This window comes from Oncorhynchus keta, chromosome 14, assembly GCF_023373465.1.
Source record: "Oncorhynchus keta strain PuntledgeMale-10-30-2019 chromosome 14, Oket_V2, whole genome shotgun sequence".
NCBI classification, from domain to species: domain Eukaryota; kingdom Metazoa; phylum Chordata; class Actinopteri; order Salmoniformes; family Salmonidae; genus Oncorhynchus; species Oncorhynchus keta.
In genome coordinates this window covers 65,333,453-65,354,706 of record NC_068434.1, presented here as the reverse complement: position 1 = coordinate 65,354,706, position 21,254 = coordinate 65,333,453, and the positions used below count along the sequence as shown (strand labels likewise).

Sequence of the window (21,254 nt, the reverse complement as noted above, 5' to 3'; positions counted from 1 at the left end):
CTTTTGAAGACTTCCTAAAAGCAACAATCACCTTCGGTAGAAAGGGTTATTAGAAGGTTTTTCAAACAAAGAAGAGTTGATTTGGTTTCTTTGAAAAACCCAATGGAAGAGAATGAAAGGAGAAGAGGACAGATACAACCCACCTACACACACACACACACACACACACACACACACACACACACACACACACACACATGCACGAGAGAGTGAAAGTGTTTGAGGATATTTCACAGGATTGTCTCACCAGGAGAGTGGAGCAGCCTAGATTCATACTGTGAGGGAGGGACTGTTTGCCTGTGTAACAGTCTGGCCAATACTTTTCCTGTATTACTAATGCAGCAGGATAAGATTATAAAAACAGGGATTTGCCCTCTGTTAAACTCACTTCAACTTTACTTTTACTGTAATACTTGAAAGGCCCGGTGCAGTCAAAAATTAGATTACCTGTATTTTATATTTCCATACTATAAGGTTGGAATAATACTGTGAAATAGTGATAATGATCAATGCCCTTTTAGTATAAAAGCTGTTTGAAAAGACTGAAATATCAGTGTCTTTTGGTGGGAGGGAGTTTCGGCTTTCCATGGTGACATCACCATGCGGTAAATTAGTTAGACCAATAAGAAAGAGTGTTCCAAACCTCTCTGCAAATAACAGCTACTTTTCAGTTTCCCCCTCCCCACTCAAACCACACCCAGACAGTCCTAGCAAAATGTAACCATTTTTAATTTACAGTTTTTTCCAACTGCTTACACACGTTTTCAAAACTGTCTCCTTTTTTCAAAACTCTACACACAATTCCCAAAACTGCACACACAAAATGCAAAATGCCTCACATCTCCTTCAAAATGTAACACTGCATTCAAAATGCCATAAACACATGTCAGAATGAAGCATTTGCATCAAATGGCAAACACTGCTTTCATAATAGTACATTTTTGGATATACCATGTAAACACTGTTGTTCTAAATCTGAAGTGCAATGGTCTTTCATAGGCTTATATCTACATTTCAATACAATGTTCTACAGTGAAAGTAATCTGCTGAGAGGGGTAACAAGCACACTGTAAACACCAATGCAATGTAGAAACTGAAAATATTTATTAGGCCAAACATTACTGTTGCATACAGTAGCATACAAAAAAAACATAAACATATGTAAACCAAAAGTATATTCTTTAGAATACAGTAAAGAACGCAACTGTGTGTGTGGGGTCCCGAGGGGGCAGTCCAGGAATTGGTGGGGGGGGGCAGTCACCAGTGCTAAGCTACGCTTAATCTCTTCTCCGGCCTGGGTCTGGACACAATACTTTGTCCACATCACAAGATAGGTTCTCTCTTGCCAAACACAGAGGGGAGTATCTCCTAGCATGTCGTATCCAACCTTGGACAGAGGCAACCTCTATGTCCCAACATGTGTCCTCCATTGCCTGGAGAAGCAGCATGCGGGCATAGGGTTGGCGATCATACACTTTCTAGCGCCAGGCTGAGAAGAATTCCTCTATGGGATTTAGAAAAGGTGAATATGGGGGTAGGTACAAAACTATACAAAATTGTGGATGGGTGGCAAACCAGTTTAGGACCAGAACAGCCCGGTGAAAACTAACATTGACCCATAACACCACAAATCTAGCAGGCTCCTGATCTGGATCAGGGACAAGCATTGTGTAAATTGCATCCAGAAAAGTGAGCATATGGCCGGTGTTGTACGGACCCAGTGTGCCATTGTGATGGAGGACCCCGTTTTGAGTGATGGCAGCACACATAGTTATATTACCCCCACGCTGTCCAGGGACATTGGTAATTGCCCTCTTTCCTATTACATTTCTTCCGCGGCACCTGGTTCTGGTGAGGTTGAAGCCAATCTCATCCACATAAATAAATTCATGGCGAATTACATGGGCATCCAGCTCCAATACTCTCTGTAACAGACAAAAGGATATATAGATGAGTAAATATGGTATGTCTGAAGTACTGGAATTAGTGTTGCATACATACCTCTACAAAGTCATGAGTTTTTCTCAAATGGCACCTTGTAAAGTTGTTTCATCGTCAATCGGTGCCGTTGGAGGATGCGTTGTGTGGTCGACAGGCTTACAGCATTGATGTTGTTAAATATGGCGTCATTATTCAAGATATGCTCTCTTATCTCTCGAATCCTAATTGCATTGTTGGCCAAAACCACATTTATAATTGCAGTCTCTTGTACATCTGTAAACAAGCGTCCTCGTCCTCCATGATGTCTTTGCCTTTCCACTCTGTACAGAATTCAAACACAGTATGTGTTCAGCATAGGAACTGTAAACAATGTACAAAAAAAAATGTAGTACAGCATGATAACCAACCTCATTCATTCAATGCAGTGCAGTAAATGGATGGCTTAGAGTTACAAATGTTTATGCAATACTATGCAGCCGTACGTATTTTACAGTACAATGTTGTAATGCTAAAATAGTCATTAGATAGTTGCATACCTGTTCTCATTTCTGAAGGGTTGAATTATGGACCCCACTGTAAATCGAATCAAGGTCAAACCGTGGTTGATCATATGATCAACAAATGTTGCCCTAATCTCATCAGAGATGGCTCTCCTTCCTTCTCTTCTTTGCCCTCGTCCTCTTTTTCCTCCTTCTCCTCTTGCTCTCTGTCCATTGTTGGCATTCATTGTTCAAAGCAGGTAATCTGACCTTTGACCTATTTATAGGCCTATAGTACAGTAAAGCAGTGATTAGTTAGTGATCAGTTAAGCCATTAGTGTTTGCACATGTGAGGAGTGTGTGTGTGACCTGGTGAATAAGTGTAGCATTTTGATTGGTTGTGTTTGTTAAAGGAAAGCAAGTCACTTCCTGTTAGATTTTTGTGTTTTAGGTAGAGAATTGTGTGTAGTGTTTTGAAAAAAGTGTTTCATGCAATTGAATTTTGGATATTTGGTGTGTAGTTTTGCACTTTAAGTGAGAGGTTTCAAAAATGTGACATGAAAAGATTTTGTGTGTAAGCAGTTGGAAAAAAACTGTAAAACCCAGAAATGTTTGATATTGAGATAAAAAAGGCTGCATTGGACCTTGAAGGCAATGTTTTATCATGATTGTGTAAAGAATTATGATTTGAATATGTCAGTGGTGTTTGCTCAGGAAGCATAGTCATCCCTTGGAATGAAAATACTTCTCATCTCCGGAGAACAAAATGTCCAATATTTCCTGTGTCATCCCCATGGTTGTTATGTTCCTCCTGTTTGTCCCTGTATTACCCTGACCACTCTGACTTCCTCTCTGTGATGGCTATTTGCTCAGGCTGCTCTCAGCCTTTTCCTTAAGGTACACAGACACTTCCAAAAAAGTCCTCCAGGTATTTGTGTGTGTGTGTGTGTGTGTGTGTGTGTGTGTGTGTGTGTGTGTGTGTGTGTGTGTGTGTGTGTGTGTGTGTGTGTGTGTGTGTGTGCTTGCTTGAAAGAGAGGACAGGGTAACAGTGTACACAGCAGTGAGTTACTGTACGTAATTTGACATCAGCTTTATGAACAGGATTGGTAGGCATTTCTAGGCTCTTACATAAAACTTGGACAAGTGTGAATGTAATCCAAGTTATGGCATGTGATTCAGTTTTGTGTAAACATTGGGAACACATTTTGGCATCTAAGAACTCTCATGCTCCTGGCGTGGCTCTATGGGGTTCAACTGAGGTTCAACTGAGTACTTCTTAGGCTCTAGGAAAGGAAGCAGTGGATGTGAGGAGGGTCGATGAGGGTGATGAGTGACTTGTAAAATACATGGTGAGCTGTACAGTGTTGCAGAGTTAAATCTGACATTATCCTCATTGTGAGGGTGTCACAGACCATCACTCAGGACAAAGTTGAGGTCCATTCACACCCATAGGAGAGGTACAGGACAGCTTACTGTCCTAGAGATCCATCTATTAAAACTCCCACGAGGCCAGAGGGAGTGGACAGGTAATTGATGTATCTAATAACCAGTCACGGAACACTTAATCATGTCATAGCTACATGGATCTTCATTCCATGGCCTGTCTATGTATCTCTGCCTGCCTCTGCCTGTCTGTCTCCTCTCCATCAATATTCATTAGTCCACCTTTGGTCTTTACCATCTTACTTCCTCTGACACAATTATAAAGCTTCTAAGTGTTCTGACTGGGCCTTAGCATGCTATCCTTACTTACTCTCAGATCAATGATGGAACTAACTACCTGCAAACTCACTAAGTATTCCAACATAATGTGACCAGCTGCCTTGCGATGAGACAAGGCTTGAAGACACAACTTGAGACTGCTATTCTCCCCACTCAAGCATTCTCTTGGTGAGGATAATTGAATTTAGAAGTAGGAGAGAAAAGGAATTATTATACAACCCGACAGTGCCAAAAAATAACCCCCAGACATGAGGTCTCAATCTGCAGAGCCTGCCTGCTGCACACATATTCTGTGGCAAAACATCAAGGCCACAGGTAATTCATCTTCTGTCTCTTACTGTGCTTTTCAACTTAATTCAATGAATAAAGGCTCACCTTTGTTTTCAGGGAGGATTAACATGTTGCTCTGTGGTTAAAGAGAAAGGAGAGATTGTCTTTAGGAAAGGAGGGCTGAAAGAATGAGAGCAGGAGAGATGGAGCAGCTTGGTCTCATAGACTAGATGTAATATAGTAACTGTAAATCCAGGACACTCAAATTAGTATGATATGTTACGTTTGATATGGTTACATAAGAAAGAAGGTTACTTAAGGCAAAAACTAAAAGAGGGTGGTTGGTCGGGTTGAATGAGTCTGCGTATAACGCAAACGTCTAGTAGACCAACTTAAGCATTTTAGCTAGCCCACTTTACTGCCAGCGCCTCTTTCTCAACGACTGAGTAGTTGGTTTCCCGTGGTTCCAGCTTCCTGCTTAAAAACAGGATGGGGTGTTCCACCCCTTCTATCTCTTGGGATAGCACTGCTCCCAAGCCGACCTCTGAGGCATCCGTCTGAACCACAAACTCTTTCTCAAAGTCTGGTACCACCAGCACTGGGATTCAGCAGAGAGCCTCCTGTAATGTCCTAAATGCTTTGGTGGCCCTTTCATCCCATTTGACCATGTTTGGCCCTCTGGCTCTAGTCATGTCGGTAAGTGGGGCGGCCACTGTGGCATAACTTGGGATGAACTTCCGGTAGTAACCGGTCAGCCCTAGGAAGGCTCGGACCTGCTTCTTATTTACTGGTTTCGGCCATTCTCTAATTGCCTTCACCTTCTTATGTTGGGGTTTGATTAACCCTCTTCCCACAGTGTATCCCAGATACTCTGTTTCCTCTAACCCCACATAACACTTGGCAAGGTTTGCCGTGAGCCCTGTCTTTCTAAGGGCATCTAACACTGCCTGTACCCGGGGTAAGTGGGATTCCCAATCTGGGCTGTAGATCCTCCACGTCATCTAAATAAACTGCGGCGTATGCTTTGTGCGGTTTTAGGACTTTGTCCATGAGCCGTTGAAAGGTGGCTGGGACCCCGTGTAAGCCGAATGGCATGACGGTGTATTGAAACAAACCGTCAGGTGTTGCAAAGGCTGTCTTTTCTTTGGCCCTGGGGGTCAGAGGAATTTGCCAGTACCCTTTTGTCAGATCAAGGGTCGTAATGTACCGAGCATGACCAATTTTCTCCAGTAGTTCATCTACTCGGGGCATGGGGTACGCATCAAACTTCGAGATTTCATTTACCTTCCGAAAGTCGTTACAGAACCGCAAAGACCCATCGGGCTTGGAGACCATCACAATTGGGCTAGACCACTCACTATGTGACTCTTCGACCACTCCAGCTGTCAACATTTTCTCAGTCTCTGCTCTAATCGCGGCCCGTCGAGCCTCGGGTACCCGATATGGCCTCATACTCACTTTTCTCCCTGGTAGGGAAATAATATCATGAGCCGTAACCTCAGTTCGGCCAGGTACCTCTGAAAACACATTTCTGTTTTTCTGGATCAGGGTCTTTACTTCCTGTACTTGCGCTGGGGACAGAGTGGGTGAAATATTTACTTCGGCTGTCTCCTGAATGTGTGTGGGGTATGTGACCATTAGTGTTTCTCTCTCTCTCTCCATGCCTTTAACAGGTTTATGTGATAAATCTGTTCCTGGGGCCGTCGACCTGGCTGTCGGATCAGATAATTTACTTCTCCTATTCTCTCCAGTACTTCATATGGTCCTTTCCATGTGGCTAGTAGTTTACACTCTACCGTGGGGATCAGCACTAACACCTTATCTCCCGGTTGAAATTCCCTCAGGGTAGCCTGCCGGTTATAAGTGTACCGCTGGTGTTCTTGTGTTTGTCTCCTGTGCTCTCTGACGATGGGCATGACTGTGGCTATCCTGTCTTGCATTGCCGTGACGTGCTCTATGACACTAGTATACGGGGTGGATTGGTGCTCCCAGGTTTCCCGGGCGATGTTTAAGATTCCCCGGGAATGCCTCCCATATACCAGCTCAAAGGGAGAAAACCCCAGTGAGGCTTGAGGAACCTCTCTAATGGCAAACATCAGATACGGCAACATGCAATCCCAGTTTTTCCCATCCTTATCGATTACCTTCCTGAGCATTGACTTCAGGGTTCGGTTGAATCTCTCAACCAGCCCGTCCGTCTGAGGATGGTAAACCGATGTCCTCAACTGTTTCACCTGCCACAGTTTACAAAGGTCCGCCATAAGGCGGGACATAAAGGGGGTCCCCTGGTCGGTAAGGATCTCCTTTGGAAGCCCTACCCTGGTGAACAAGAGCACTAATTCCTTTGCAATATTTTTGGAAGGCATTGTCCGAAGGGGAATGGCTTCTGGGTAGCGAGTGGCATAATCTAGAATGACCAGAATGTATTGGTGCCCTCTGGCGGATTTGGGTAGTGGGCCCACTAAATCCATCGCTATCCTCTGAAATGGCGTTTCGATTATGGGGAGTGGCACTAATGGGCTTCTGAAAGCTGGTCGGGGAGCTGTTAACTGGCACTCCGGGCACTCTCCACAATGCCGAGCCACTTCAGCTTGAATTCCTGGCCAGTAAAACCTCCTTACAATCCGTTCTCGGGTTTTATCGATACCAAGGTGTCCCCCCAGAATGTGCCCATGAGCTAGATCCAGTACTGTCCTCCGGTACCGAGTGGGAACCAACAACTGGGTATTTGCAGCTGGTAAATGAGCCCCAATTTGGTCCACTAGCCCCTTTAGGCCTTCTCTTAACTCCGGGGTGTTTCTCTCTTGCTCTTCTGTGAGCAGCTGGTTGGTGCGGTGCTGGATCTGTAACGTGTCCTGATACATTCGCATTGCATCCTGATGAACTATTTGTTGAGCTCTAGTTGCCTCTTGTTGGGCGGCTGCCGCTTGTAACAGGGCCTGTATGGTTCCCTCCATACTCATTTTCCTGAAAAACTGTCCTAATCAAACAAAGCCAAAACAAAAAAAAACCTGACTCCCCTTTGGAGTGCTAACTGAACATTTATTTATTTTTTTCCTTCTACCTAACCAGTGGTATGTTAGTCCATGTCCGCATCCTCCACCACGTGTGGCAAACCTCTTCAAGGTTAGGAGCGTTTGTCACAAACTAAGTGGTAAACTGTCACCAAATCACCCAAGAATGAGAGTTCTTTCGAACAGGACAGTACCTGTGTGTTTGTTTCTCCGTCCTGGTCCACCCAGGCCGTAGGTGAGGTCAAGGATAGCAGGGTTCGGAACACGAATCGGGTTCTCGGTAGGTCCAGGTCCAAACACCAACAGGTAAGTCCAAAACAATCCAGCTCATACACGGTAAATCCAGCCAATATCTATAGTCTCTTTCTCTATTGTTCATAGCTCCTTCCAGCACTCTCTCTTCCTCTTCCTGGTTTTTCTTGACCCTTTATCTGTGAGTCGGCTCCACCTTCTGAGGGTTCCCCTTGCTTCTGGGACTTGTAGTTTTGGCGGTCGGCCATTTTGTGATCTGTAGTTCTGACAGGGGTGGCCATTTTAGTGATCGGGTAGAGCCCGTTTATTAGTTCTGCTCTCACATATCTGCCACTTATCATTCGACCCCCTTCTTTGCCACAGTACAAAACATTAAACACCTACTCTTTCCAAGAAATAGACATACCAGGTGAAAGCTATGATCCCTTAATTGGTGTCACTTGTTATATTCACTTTAATCAGTATAGATGAAGGGGAGGAGACAGGTTAAAGAAGGATTTTTAAGCCTGGAGAAAATTGAGACATGGAAAGCATTGGAGACAACATGGGCCAGCATCCCTGTGGAACGCTTTTGACGCCATGCCCCAATGAATTGAGGCTGTTCTGAGGGCAAAAGGGGGGGGTGCAACTCAATATTAGCTAGGTGTCCTTACTGTTTTGTACACTCAGTGTAGAGTTGAAATGTTTTTAAATGTTTCGTTTGCATCCCAATATTACTGTAACGCTGTTCGCTGAGAGTCGGGAAGCAAGTTCAGGGAGGGAGTGTTTTAATAAATAATCGCAAACATAAAACAAAACAAGAAACACGAACAACGCACAGACATAACACTGGAACAGAAACAATGGGTAAGGAACTAAAGGGAGTGACATATATAGGGAAGGTAATCAGGGAGGTCAAAAAACGTTTGACTTAGAAACACCAGATTTGCTGCGCAAAAATATTAAGAACATTCCACCCATGAGACCACTAGAGGACGCTTTGGTCACTTAACTGCAGGAAAGGGCGATATGTTACAGACCGCCACTGATACATACCATACCCATACAATACATATCATACTAATTTGTGTCCCGGATTTCCATTTACTATGTTGCATCTACCCCTGAGTCCAGGTTGGATGGAGAGAAAGGGAGCAATGACTGAGTGGGCACAGTATAAGTCAAGAAGAAAAAACTGTTTCCATCATTTGAACTGTGAGAAAAAAATATATATTCTGATTTACATGCAGCTGCAGTCACTGGCTCATTTGTTTTGATAATGTCCCGTCCTGCCTCTTCCTGCACATATTTTATACAGAGCCGAGTGTGCCGTATATATCTGAGATAACAAACATCTCACTTTTTGTGTTAGCACTTTGCATCAAAAGTGATGGCCGTTATACGAGGCTGGGAAGCAGCTTGAGTAGTAGACTGACGACACACTCGAGTGCACAGCCTGACAGTTTAAATGCCTCGTGCCTCATCTCTGAAACATCTGGCCCTGGTTTTGGTGTCTGAGGCAAAGATGTATTCTTCTTCAAACTTGGGTTCTCTCACTTTCTCCACTCATCAATTTTAAAGGGGTATGTAAATGTCTCATTCCTTCAGTATTCCTGGGAGTCTGAACGACCGCACGGCTGCAACAACAGGGTAATACATTTTCATTAAGATTCCCCTTCTTTGAAAGGGGAAGAAATTGAAGTTGGGATATTCGTGTTTATGGTCCCAGACAATTTAAACAAATGACTGGATGTTCAGGAGGCGAGATAGGACTCCCCCAGTTAGTGAGGGGTATATCTGTCCGTATGTATGTATATACAGAATGTCTGCAGACGTCATCCTTCCCACGGAAAGCTGATGAAGTCAGCCACCGAGAGTGATGAGGCCTCGGCTGCAGCCGCCCGCGCCACTCTGCTCAGCGTCTCCCCTCCTCTGACAGCACCATATTTCAGTGGACTCATTCTACACGACAGCCTGTACTGTCCCTGTCTCCTCTGGGTGTCAATGGGACGCCTCCCATCATCAGATGGGTGACTTCACACCCTGGTGGCGGCAGCGGTCTTTGCTGTAGCTGAGTAAAGTGGCCTGACTCCAGACAGCTTGGTGACCCCTCCTTAGTTCTTGGCTGGCTGCTCTGATCCATCTCGTGATGTGCGTGAGAAGATGAGCTGGGTTGGGAATTCTTACCACATGATCACTGCTACTCTTGGAGAGTGTGTTTGCCTGTGTCCAGAATACATCATTTTAAATCACACTCAAGAAAAGAAGAACAGGGGATGCCTGTGGGTATGCCATACTGCCTTTCTGTGTGCCTTCTACTAACCATTAATCACTCTGTTAGTTAACCGCTGAGCTGCTGATATTTATCCTAATGAGCCAGTAAATGAGAGAAACCAAAGTCTGGCCTTCCAAGAGTCCTGGTCTACGAGGCCAACTGAGACCAGGTCACACCTAACCTGATCTTCAGCTCCACCATGGTCCAGGTGACTCATCACATGCCTGAGGGATCCCAGAGAGAGAGCCTGAAGTCCAGGTTTGGTTTAGGTAAGTGACCGCAGACACACACCTCCTAGAGCATGGTTTAGCAGTAGCCAGGGTGTGATCCCTCAGCCCAGGTCCCTGGGGGTGTTTTGAACAGCATGAATGGGAACTCTCTGTCTGTCTCTCTGCTGAATGGTAGCACATAACGCCCCTCTGGGTTCGGCCTGCTCCAGGTCATACACTGTGACTTCTGTGTGGACCCCCCTCCTTCTTCAAACTGCCCTCCACCGCCCTCTCCTCTCATGTACTGCAAGCTTGACTGATCATGGGGAAGAGATGTGTTAACTGTGATTTTTTTTGCAGTTTGCCATGGTAACGGTAATCAAAATATTGAAGGTGGAGGGGGATACACAGGCAGGTCAAAGGTTAATGCCGACACATTTTGAGGAATGGCTATTGACTTTATGTTGTAAATTCAACACCGAGAGCAGTTTTCACATCTTCGCTAAGACCTGGGTGAGATGTTGCTAAGCTGTGTTCCTGGTATAGTCATGTCTACTACACTATCATGAAAGACAAAACAATATGTTTTAAAAAGAGCAACTGTCTAAATACTATTAATGTTACTAAATGCTTATAACATGCTGAGTATGATATGCACTATCACTATACAACCTTAGTTGTTTATGAATCAATGAAGCAATTCCATAGCTGCCAACAAGAGCTATTTCATATTAACCAGAAAGCATCTATCTGACTTATTCTTTCATAAAACCTGGGCCCAATTCAACAGATAGCTTTTCATGTTTATACCAATAACAGGGCTGGTCTGTGACTGCTAGTGGGTCCTCTGGGTGCCTATATCACTGTGTAATTTCTCCTCCAGCTCCTCTGAGTGATTCTATCACTCTCAACATAAGGAGAACGGGAAAGCAAGGGGACATCCACAGATAAATCCATTTAAAGGGCTTTTGAATCTAATCTATGATGAGGCACCTTCTCAGAGGATTTCCAGGGTGAAATTGTGCTCAGTAAATTTGAGTTTACCAAGAGTAAAGTTATTAGCCAGACAAGTAAATGCTGGCCATATCGCTTTTATCACCTTGACTATCTGGGATATCTTTCTGTTCGTGTTCAGGGCTGTGTATCTGGGGAAATCACACACTGGCAGAGGAGAAAAACACAGATTGTATACTGCCCCCAGTGGACAACTGGTTGAACAGTTAACAGAGCACCCCTCACTCACACTGGATCAACACTGCCATCTATAGGCAGTCTCTGGTCACTGCCACTTGGATGCACAGGCTCAACCTAGGTTTTCTCACTAGATAGAGAAAAAATGTTCCTTGGTTTCATTTGTTGTGCTTAATGTTTTGGAAAGTATTTCAACATCACATTTTAATTATGAAATGCAACTTTTTGATTAAAATGAAGACAAGGCAATTGCAACAAATAGGTGCCATACATTGTGAGATGCTTTAGTGGTCGTAGATTAACGATCTGCACAGATACGGTGGGTAAACAAGTGACATGAATAACTTGCAGACAATAAGTTAGAGATTTGAACGGGATCTTAAAGCGGCAATCACCAGTTTAATGAATAGCAAAGTGATGTCCCCGCTCCCTGTTTCAGTAAAAAGCTGAGGGATGGGGCTGGAGAAATTTAACCAGAGCTAACACTGACCATCCATTATATAAAAATTATAGTTTTCACCATGTTTTTGGTCTATATCGTGTTTGTTTACATTTACTTTCTTAACAAACATTGGAGTTAAACAAGCTTATATTTTGGTCGTACCGACAGTTGAACTAAGCTCGTGAGGCATTTATAAGTTATATTCTTCAAGATTCAATGGGTACATATAAATAATTAATTAATTCAAGTCAACAAATTGATAGCAACTGCAGATTCCCCTTTAAGCACTTAACATATTGTACGAATTGGAATTCGTAACATATCATACTGATTGCGGGGGAGGGATGTCACATATCATATGAAATGGATGACATTGTACACAATACCGCACAATTGTTGGGGACCCGTTTTGGCTCGTGAGCACTACTTTCAAAACTACAGTCCAACTAATAGACAGTCCAACTAATTAGCAGTCCAACTAACAGACAGTCCAACTAACAGACAGTCCAACTAACATTCATACCATGGCTCCACTTCCCAACAACACACAGCCAAGACACACAAAGACCAGAAAATATATAGACATTCATGGTGTAAAATGGAATAGAGTTTTTTTTAATGTCCGTAAGGGAAATCAAAACATAAAATGATAAGACAAATTTTATTTTTTAAATGTAAGTAACAATTAAGTCTAAAACATTTACACTTTAGAATAAAAGTCTAAAAGTCTAGCCCTTCTAACTGTGCTTCAGAATACTGTCCAGTTGCCTCTCCGAGATGACCACGCAATCTGACATGATCAACATAAGGAGGAAATCCCACTGGTTCAATGATCTCCCACACATTTAATGACATGGACATGACATGACAAAGAAGCAACAGCATCTGCTGGTATGAGCTGTGGTGGTTGCACATGAATGTGTACCAGGGGAACACTTTGGTCAATGCTTCTGCTTGATTACTGCAGAGAGAGAGCTAATTGAATGCTGATTATATCACAGTTTAAGCTAACAGGGCTCTACATATCTTCACATCAGTCGCAGGCTAACCCGAAGCCCAAACAACTGTACTTGCAAACACATCCCTTCCACAGTCAAGGGTTATCTGCATAGTTTACACCACAGTTCCTACACTGAGTACATAGCTGATTCCTTTTAGATGTAGGAGAGAAAATAAGTATAGGTTTGCTGGATTTCTCCAAAGAAATGTGCACACTGTAATAATGTTGAATACGGCTACTTGAGGGGTTAAGAGGCCTTTGTATATATAGATTAGGCCAGATTAGTGATCTAGCTAGAACATGAATCTGTGAACACCTGGGGAACACTGTTTTTCCACTGCTCTCTCTCTCTCTCTCTCTCTCTCTCTTTCCCTCAACACGAGCCCACGTAGGTAATTTTCAAACCCCTACTACCCCAGAGAAAGTGGCACCCATATTGCTCCATAAATGTCTCTCTTTCCCCTACAGCATAGAGCACACTGTAATGTGTTCACAGGGACCGCCTGCTCAGCCTTCTGTCCCTGTGAGAGAGAGGGGGCAGGAGGGCAGTATGAGCCAGGCTGAGGCTTACTGGAGCCCACTTAGATGTAAGGCTCTATCTCTCCCTTCCTTCCTGGTCACATGTAGCTACTACCTGGGAACAGCAGGAACCATTGAGCTCTTGACTGAATACTGACTAAGCTATAGACGTAAAGTCTACTGTATGAATAGGCAGACGATTGAGCGCAGGCAGCTTGAAAATCAGGGAATTTCTCTCATACAAATAAAAGGCGCCCCTCTGTGGTCAAACAACCATACAACAAGACATACCGTACAATATTGCTGTCTAACATTGTCAACCACAGACAAGACATTTAAGAACACGTTTTAAAAAGAGCACCCTCTAAGACATGTAGACATTCAATGCAAAACAAGTACATAACGAGAAACAAAAGTGAAATCCTAGCGATTAATTTATAGCTCAGGTTGATTCATTTACATTAGATGTCACGTCTATCTAAAGCAGGGCTCTCCAACCCTGTTCCTGGAGACACCCTCCGGTAGGTTTCCCTTCCAACCGCAGTTGTAATTTACCTGATACAGATGATCAACCAGCTAATTATTAGAATCAGGTGCGCTAGATTAGGACCGGAGCGAAAACCAACAGGACGGTAGCGCTCTCCAGGAACAGGCATGGAAATCCTTGCTCTAAAGACATATTGTACAGTAGTCCCCAAAAAATAGTTATATGTTTTGGTATACTTCTCAGACTATAAGAAGAAAGTCCAATTTCCATGACTGTGGATAATGACAATGCGACTGGCCTGTAATCATTCAGCTGAGGCATGGGAGCACACAGTTAGCTCTACATTTGAGTCTCTTTAAAACAGCCTTTGAGCTAGCCCGATAAAAGATATCAACGTACACAGTGAGCCCCGGGGACATCAACACTGACGCCCGGGTCAAACTCAAAGGAAGTGGACTTCCAAATCTCGCTACTTCCTCAGTATTAAATCAAAGGTAGCGCATTCTACGAAGAGGATCAAAACAGGAGTTATTGCTTCATTCAACGGTAATGAAATGCAGATGTCTGCAGTAAAACGTGGGCTACTGACATTTCGAGGACGTTCACACACTCAGTAGTTGAGTGCTGCTCTAATATCAAGTTTAAAGGGTTAAAATAACATTGATAAATAAGAGAAAAGAGCATACCACTACACATCTCCATGTCATGTAACTACAGTACATACTGGCCTTCTTTAGCTCACATAATACATTTTTCAAGTTACAGAATGAATCAAATAAAACAAATATCCCCGAGGCAACAGGATTATGGTTTCATTTGACATGCATATTATATAAGCTATCAAAAACATACACATGGACATAAAGGGGAAAGGTTCACAGTTTGTGTCCAATGTTTGCAGCTCTGCTTTACCTGAGAATCACAAAGCACCCTGATGGCTTAGAGGAGAGCCCTTTTTGTTCAATCAGCTGGCATTCACTTGACGTAGAATACATTCTTAAAATACATATTTATACCCCAAATAAGCTATCTCCTACTGTACACAAACACGCCTGGTAAAATATTAAAGTTATCTCTGTGCTACTTTCTGTGATAAAAATATTTTAGACGCTTTGAAATTTCTGTAGATAAAAAAAAGGTAATGCACTCAAACACAGTCTTACATGGCTCTCCATGTAAGATGACATTTATTCACCACAAAACCTAGAGTCCAGTAACTTAGTGTATAAAACAAACACATGTATAATTGAAATACTGTATCAGGAGCAGGACTTTACAAGTCATGAGCAGGAGGAGGCTACCAAACCCCCCAAGAGCATTGAGGAGAGGATAGTGGGTGATCAGAATGAGCTCTGACAAGCAGAGTTGGTGCTGTGTGCATGTGGCCACAGGGCCCTGCTAACACAGTGACATAAGATAGGGACACGTCTTTGATGTGACACGTCAAAACACAGCAGCAGAAGCAAGAATATGACATCACACAGTAGAAACCACATACTGTAATTCAGTGTTGTTGCTGGGAACATGAAATGTCTATACGTTATGGGTGTTCAGAGTCAGCTGGAATAGTGTGATAGTGTAGTGTAGTGCCCTATAGCAGGGTTATATCACTAGCAACAACATAATAAATTATTACAGTAGAAATAGGAGAATGTCTTCTTTCTAATGATGTCAACATTATTTCTTAACTCCAAATATTGAGCAAATTACACTCACTGGAGCCAATTACCAGCTGACACTGAAGTATCTGGCATACTGTAGGCTACCAGTGCGTCAAGTGCCTCTGGCTGCTGGTAAACTTTCTTGACTTGGACATACATTTTTGCAAACATATCATTCACTTGATGCTAAGACAAGACATATGGGAAGAAAATAATGGCTAGGGTATGATTGCCGGGTTGCCGGTTTGCCTGGGAGAGGGTCCCTGGGCAAAGAAAGGGTTGAAGACCCATTGCCTATTGAAAGAGCTGCTGTGATGAAGACACATTTTTTGGGGGATGGGATAAACAGATAACAAACTCCTGCTCATACTTTGACATGCTTCCCTCCCTCCACTTTATCCCCTACATCTGGTTGTCATTGTACTGTGGGGTGTTGCTGGAGTACTGCTGATCCGGCATCATGGCCCCCGTGGCGGCTCCCATAGCTGCCTGCTGCGCTGCCTGCTGGACGTGGGGGTTCTTCCAGGCCCCTGTAGTCCACTCCTCCTGAGCCTTGCCTATGCTGCCCCCGCTGCCACGGTAGAAGTTATGGACCTGGAGAGAGGGAGCAGTGGGACGACAGGAAAATGTCAGGCTGCACATAAAGATGACAGAGAGCAATGGAGACCTTTGTTGCTGCCCTATGCACCAGCCGGCACAATGGGCATGAGTGACTGACATAAAGATCAGCACATCTTCATGCGCTACGTGTCCCATGGTTGTGACGTAACACAGATGGTACAGACTTGCCTTGGTGAGGGCGATGAAGGACAGCGTTGCCGTGGCAGTGAAAAAGAGGGTGGGGATGAGCATCAGCAAGGCGATCCAAAGGTTGTAGCTGAAGAAAGAGATGGTGGCCAGCCAGCCGCTGAGAGATATAGAGAAGAAGAAAACACTTACCATTTGCCCCTGTGTACTGAGTATACCAAACATTAGGAACACCTTCCTAATGTTGAGTTACACCCCCCTTTTGCCCTCATAACAGCCTCAGTTCATCGGGGCATGGACTCTACAAGGTGTTGAAAGTGTTCCACAGGGATGCTGGCCCATGTTGATGCTTCCCGCAATTGTGTCAAGTTGGCTGGATGTCCTTTGAGTGGTGGACAATTCTTGATGCACAGGGGAAACTGATGAGCGGGAAAAACCCAGCAGTGTTGCAGTTCTTGACACAAACTGGTGCGCCTGGCACCTACTACCATACCCCGTTCAAAGGCACTTAAATATTTTGTCTTGCCCATTCACCCTCTTAATGGCACACAATCCATGTCTCAACTGTCTCAAGACTTTCAAATCCTTCTTTAAAAATCCTTCTCCTCCCCTTCATCTACACTGATTGAAGTGGACTGAACGAGTGACATCAACAACGGATCATAGCTTGCACCTGTATTCACCTGATCAGTCAATGTCGTGGAAAGAGCATGATCACTTTATGTAGTAGGCTAATATCTTGGCTCAGCCTTAAAAAAGTTGTGTGTCCCACATATAAAACCATCCATTTCTAAATGTTGACATTTATACACTTTATGGAAGCTGCCATTACAATTATATCTGCTAATCAAAGTGAAGCCAGGTGACATTTAGCCCTTAAACTCAGACAGAATGACAGTCATAAATGTCCTGAGTGAGGCTATTTCCTGACTGTCATCTATTGCATGGTTAATGATATGACAGGATGTGGTAATGTAGGAGGTTATACTGCTGTTGTTTTAAAGACATACTTGTTTTGGCTAAACAGAGTTTGTCGGTAACACAATAACTTTCATTTATAATACTTTATGGAACATTTTAGTAGCATTTATACATGTGTATAATCATTTATAATGGGCTTATTATTAAAAGTGATTTGAATATGTAACCAGTTTACCAGTTTCCCCAGCCTGGGATCCCTATGCACTGGATAATACTGATGCCCACCTGGGCCATGAACACAAAGAAGAACGCCATGAAGTTGAACGAGCTGTCAGTCCTAGGAGAACAACAAAAGGAATTGTAACACGGACACACAACACATTATACAGCGGTACTTATTAATAAGTAAATCCCTTTTCAAGACTTCTCTTGGCGGTAACTGATTTCCCTTGACTGACAGTATATCACTATGATCAAGCATAATGGTGTCATAGTAAGACCGGGGGGGGTTCCTGACCACATAGCCTGATCAAGAAAAACTATGGGCCCTAGTTATATATTAAAACGATCTAGTGGTAGTTGGATACCTTATGGGTGTGTCTGACATCCACTTACTTGAAGGCCTTGTAGATGGGCCTGAACCAACACACATAGGAGCAGGGGGTGAAGAGAATCAACCATATGATGGCCATGCCAAAATTTGTCACGCCCCCTCCACCCAGCATCCACACAAAGCAGCCCACCAGATTCACAGCCAAGGTGATTGCATGCACTGTAAAACACATCACCAGGAGAACACACTGTTATACACACCAGTAGAACAAAGCAAAAGTATAATAATAACACCAGTCAGGGAACCAGCTCTCAGATAAATGTGCACTTTCTGTCCACTCCGGTTCCTTGAGTGCCCTTTCTGCAGGTGTCCATATTTGTTTCCCCTTCTCTGTTTTGCTCTAAGTCTCAGTAATCTAGCAAACCTACTTCTCTTAAGATCGAATTGGTTGTAATTAAAGCACTGCGTGAGCTAGGGGTTCAGTTCCAGCCTGCTCCACAGAACTGCCACAGGCAGCCAATCAGCTTCAATTACTGGTTCACAAAGGGAAGAGATATCCCTTCATCCGAACTACAAACCCAACCAGAGCTATAATAATAGACCCATTAAGTGATTAGTCTTTTTTCATCTCAGGCAAAGAAACGAAGTGAAGGCTAGAAGTATTTTAATTGGTTACTTTTGAGTTTTCTGTACAATTCTGTCTATTCTTGACCAATACATCTAATGTGACAAGAGTGACTATTCAAAGAGATAAAGTTAAATGGATTCAAATACATTTTAGAATGACTGAAATCATGGAAACATAAACTCATGGAAACATCAAACATGCAGATCAAGCACAACATACAAAAGGAATGACAGAAAGGATATAACAGATTATTCCATCAACACTGTTATTTGTGTATAAGTGGTTCAGAATACCTGTGTAAATGTTAATCACTTAATGGGGGGTGGGGTCTGCGGAGAGAATAAAATATAAGTCAATAGATGAGAAGGGGCAGCGTATGCATAATCTTCCACCGGCCTGGATGAGAGACACACTAGTGTGAAGGCTCCTCAGAGGAGGAAGCGGGGGACCATCCTCCTCAGTGAATTTCAGAAAAATGTCAATAGTGAAACAGTGGAAAAGTTATCCTTTTTAGATAAAATTATATACAAATATAGTCACGTCACTAAATAATTGATTTAGCCCATGCTCATGCTCATTTTTAAAAAAATGGTCTTCCCTCATCTTAAACGGCACCGACCACTGCTGACCTACACATATCTAGTTACAGCAGAAGACCCTCCGTCATTCTTTGTAGCTGTGGTGGATGAAGACAACCCATGTGGCATGGGAGAGGTTAACTGTCAGCTCCCGTGTGTTCACCACAATGATCTAATCTGAACAGTAGGCTACACTGGAAAGAGGGCTATACAGAAACTCTGCACAGAGTGGAAACTTGTTTCACACTATTGTGGCTTCCTGAACCTTACTGTCCTGGCACACTTATTTTCCTTTTAACACGTTCCTTTCCAGCACAGTTCCAGCAACTACGGTTGATGAGTAATCAGGCCAGCGCAGTGCAGCTTTGCTAGGCTCTCTTGGCTCAGCTCAGTAGTATGAAAGCAGTATAATAGTGCAATAAGAGATCATAACCCCTAAATATGTGGACTCTTTGACAGAGTGACTGACTGGAGTTGTTCTAGTATGGGCTGTGGGTAGTGGGCTGTGGGTAGTGGGTAGTGGCAGTGGGCACTCACAGATCCACAGGTGGTAGAGTCTCTTGCACATGGTGCGATGCTGTTCAGGGATCTCCTCATCAAAGTCCTGGTAGAAACACGGCTGCAGGGGGATGAACCCCGGTATTGGAGGGAAGTTATTCTCTGCTGGAGAAATGACAATCATACATTAATGGCATTGGCAGGTGTGTCATGTTAGGCTAGATACCAGTGTTTGTATGATTGGTTGATCAGAGACTATCCAAACAATACAGTAAATGACTTTCATAGAACACCATGATTGTGTACCAAAACATATGCATACTGTGTGTCAATTTCAATTCATGCAAATCCTTACCAGCCATGACTGTTGGTTTTGTTGTTCAGATTGTTTCGGTCCTCAATCTTTTGAACCTACAAATAAAGAAAGTGTAGCTTTGTAAATGCAGCCATTCTAAAACTCAATAACAACACTAAACATCAGCTTTCTCACTCACAGGTGAAATGTATTTGCAAGTTATATTAGTAGGCCGAACATAGTAATTGAACAAAGACTACTGACAGAAAGAGATGGATCAATTATGCCAGTGTGCAGCTTATGTGAGATACCACTTGTGACATACAGTAGCTATGCTTTTATCCAATGCAGTGTTTTGAAGATCTATAATCTCAACGTTGTCACTTGTCACATTCGACTGAAGAGATTTGCTGACACACACAGAGAGACGTGTTGGTGGCATCGGCTCAATGGTGGCTCTTCAGGGTTTAAGAACTGGGATCCTTCCGGTGCGCGAGTAAAAGTGGAGACTCAATAAGGCAGCCTGAGTCTTCATAGCCTAACATTCATGGTGTTTTGATTTGAATTCGCTGAATAGACCGATATACTACTGGTACTCGCTTCAAGTCAACCCGCTATCTTTGAAGTTAGTGCTATCCTGATAGGGATCAACTGACCCTAAAGGCATTACGGACTTCCATTGGAAACATAATCTGCTTACCTCCTGTCCTGAGCGCACTGTTGCTATTTACAATGTCCTGTCCCTCGGCTGCATGCTATCAGTTCCACCTCATCGAATGTGAAGAATGACAAAGCTTGATAATGAAGAGATAAAGTAGAATAAATCACTGTTATTTCACTTTTTATACGAGGTCGTGGAAGTAATGTATCTCCAATGCCGTAGCTGTCCTATCATTGTCAGTAAATCTGCTGTCCTGTCAGTCCTGACCAATAGGCACACTGCTCTCTACTCGCGATATCTGCGTCTTAATATGATTATCCAATCGCTATCTGACTCTCCCTCATTCCATGGCGGCTGCTCTCCACGGTTCTGAAGTTAATAGCCTGCTGTCTACAGAGAAAGCGAAGTAATCTGTGACCTACTCTGGTGTTACTGGTGCGCTTCGATCATTTTACTCATAATGATCACCAAATGAAAGTTTATGAAATTAATCAAATATAGGATTATTATTCAATAATTATCTAGTAGTATATATTTTGGTTAATAATTGTCATAAAATCTTTCACTTAATGTTTGATATTCATATGCAGAAATTATGGTCAGCATTTGCGGTCTGTCAGCGGTCTCATTTATACTGTTTGATAGGTGTCATGGGGTTTATGGGCAGGGCTAACATTGTTTACTGTTTATTAATGTCTTCTATCAATAATGTACAAAACAGGGGGGGATGTTAGCCAGCAGATGGCAGTGTTGATTTTGGTTTTGTTTCTGGTTTGCCAGCTAGGGGGTTCAGTTCAGCACCGCTTTACTGGTCTCATCTATCTATCCCCTTGACATACTCATCCTATGAATGTTCCTCATCTTACAGAGTAATATGACATGTATGTTTTAATGCTTTATGGATGAATTTAGCATGCGGATCTCTTCACTG

At 43.2% G+C, this 21,254-nt stretch overlaps 1 protein-coding gene across 2 annotated transcripts; it reads right to left on the bottom strand.

Annotated features, from left to right (window-relative positions):
* Positions 1 to 15,092: 15,092 nt before the first annotated feature.
* On the bottom strand, positions 15,093 to 20,605 carry LOC118394156 (secretory carrier-associated membrane protein 5-like). Of its 2 annotated transcripts, none has more exons than XM_052462157.1 (7): positions 20,363 to 20,605; positions 19,723 to 19,778; positions 19,407 to 19,529; positions 17,726 to 17,882; positions 17,346 to 17,447; positions 16,232 to 16,349; positions 15,093 to 16,036 (listed from the first exon to the last, which is right to left on the bottom strand). In XM_052462157.1, the coding sequence occupies exons 2-7, from the start codon at positions 19,727 to 19,729 to the stop codon at positions 15,845 to 15,847; spliced, it is 699 nt and encodes a 232-aa protein (XP_052318117.1). In that variant the 5' UTR covers positions 19,730 to 19,778; positions 20,363 to 20,605; the 3' UTR covers positions 15,093 to 15,844. The 2 variants fall into 2 exon arrangements, with proteins under 2 accessions (XP_052318117.1, XP_052318116.1); XM_052462156.1 differs by having other exon boundaries at positions 19,407 to 19,532; positions 20,363 to 20,604.
* Positions 20,606 to 21,254: the final 649 nt, after the last annotated feature.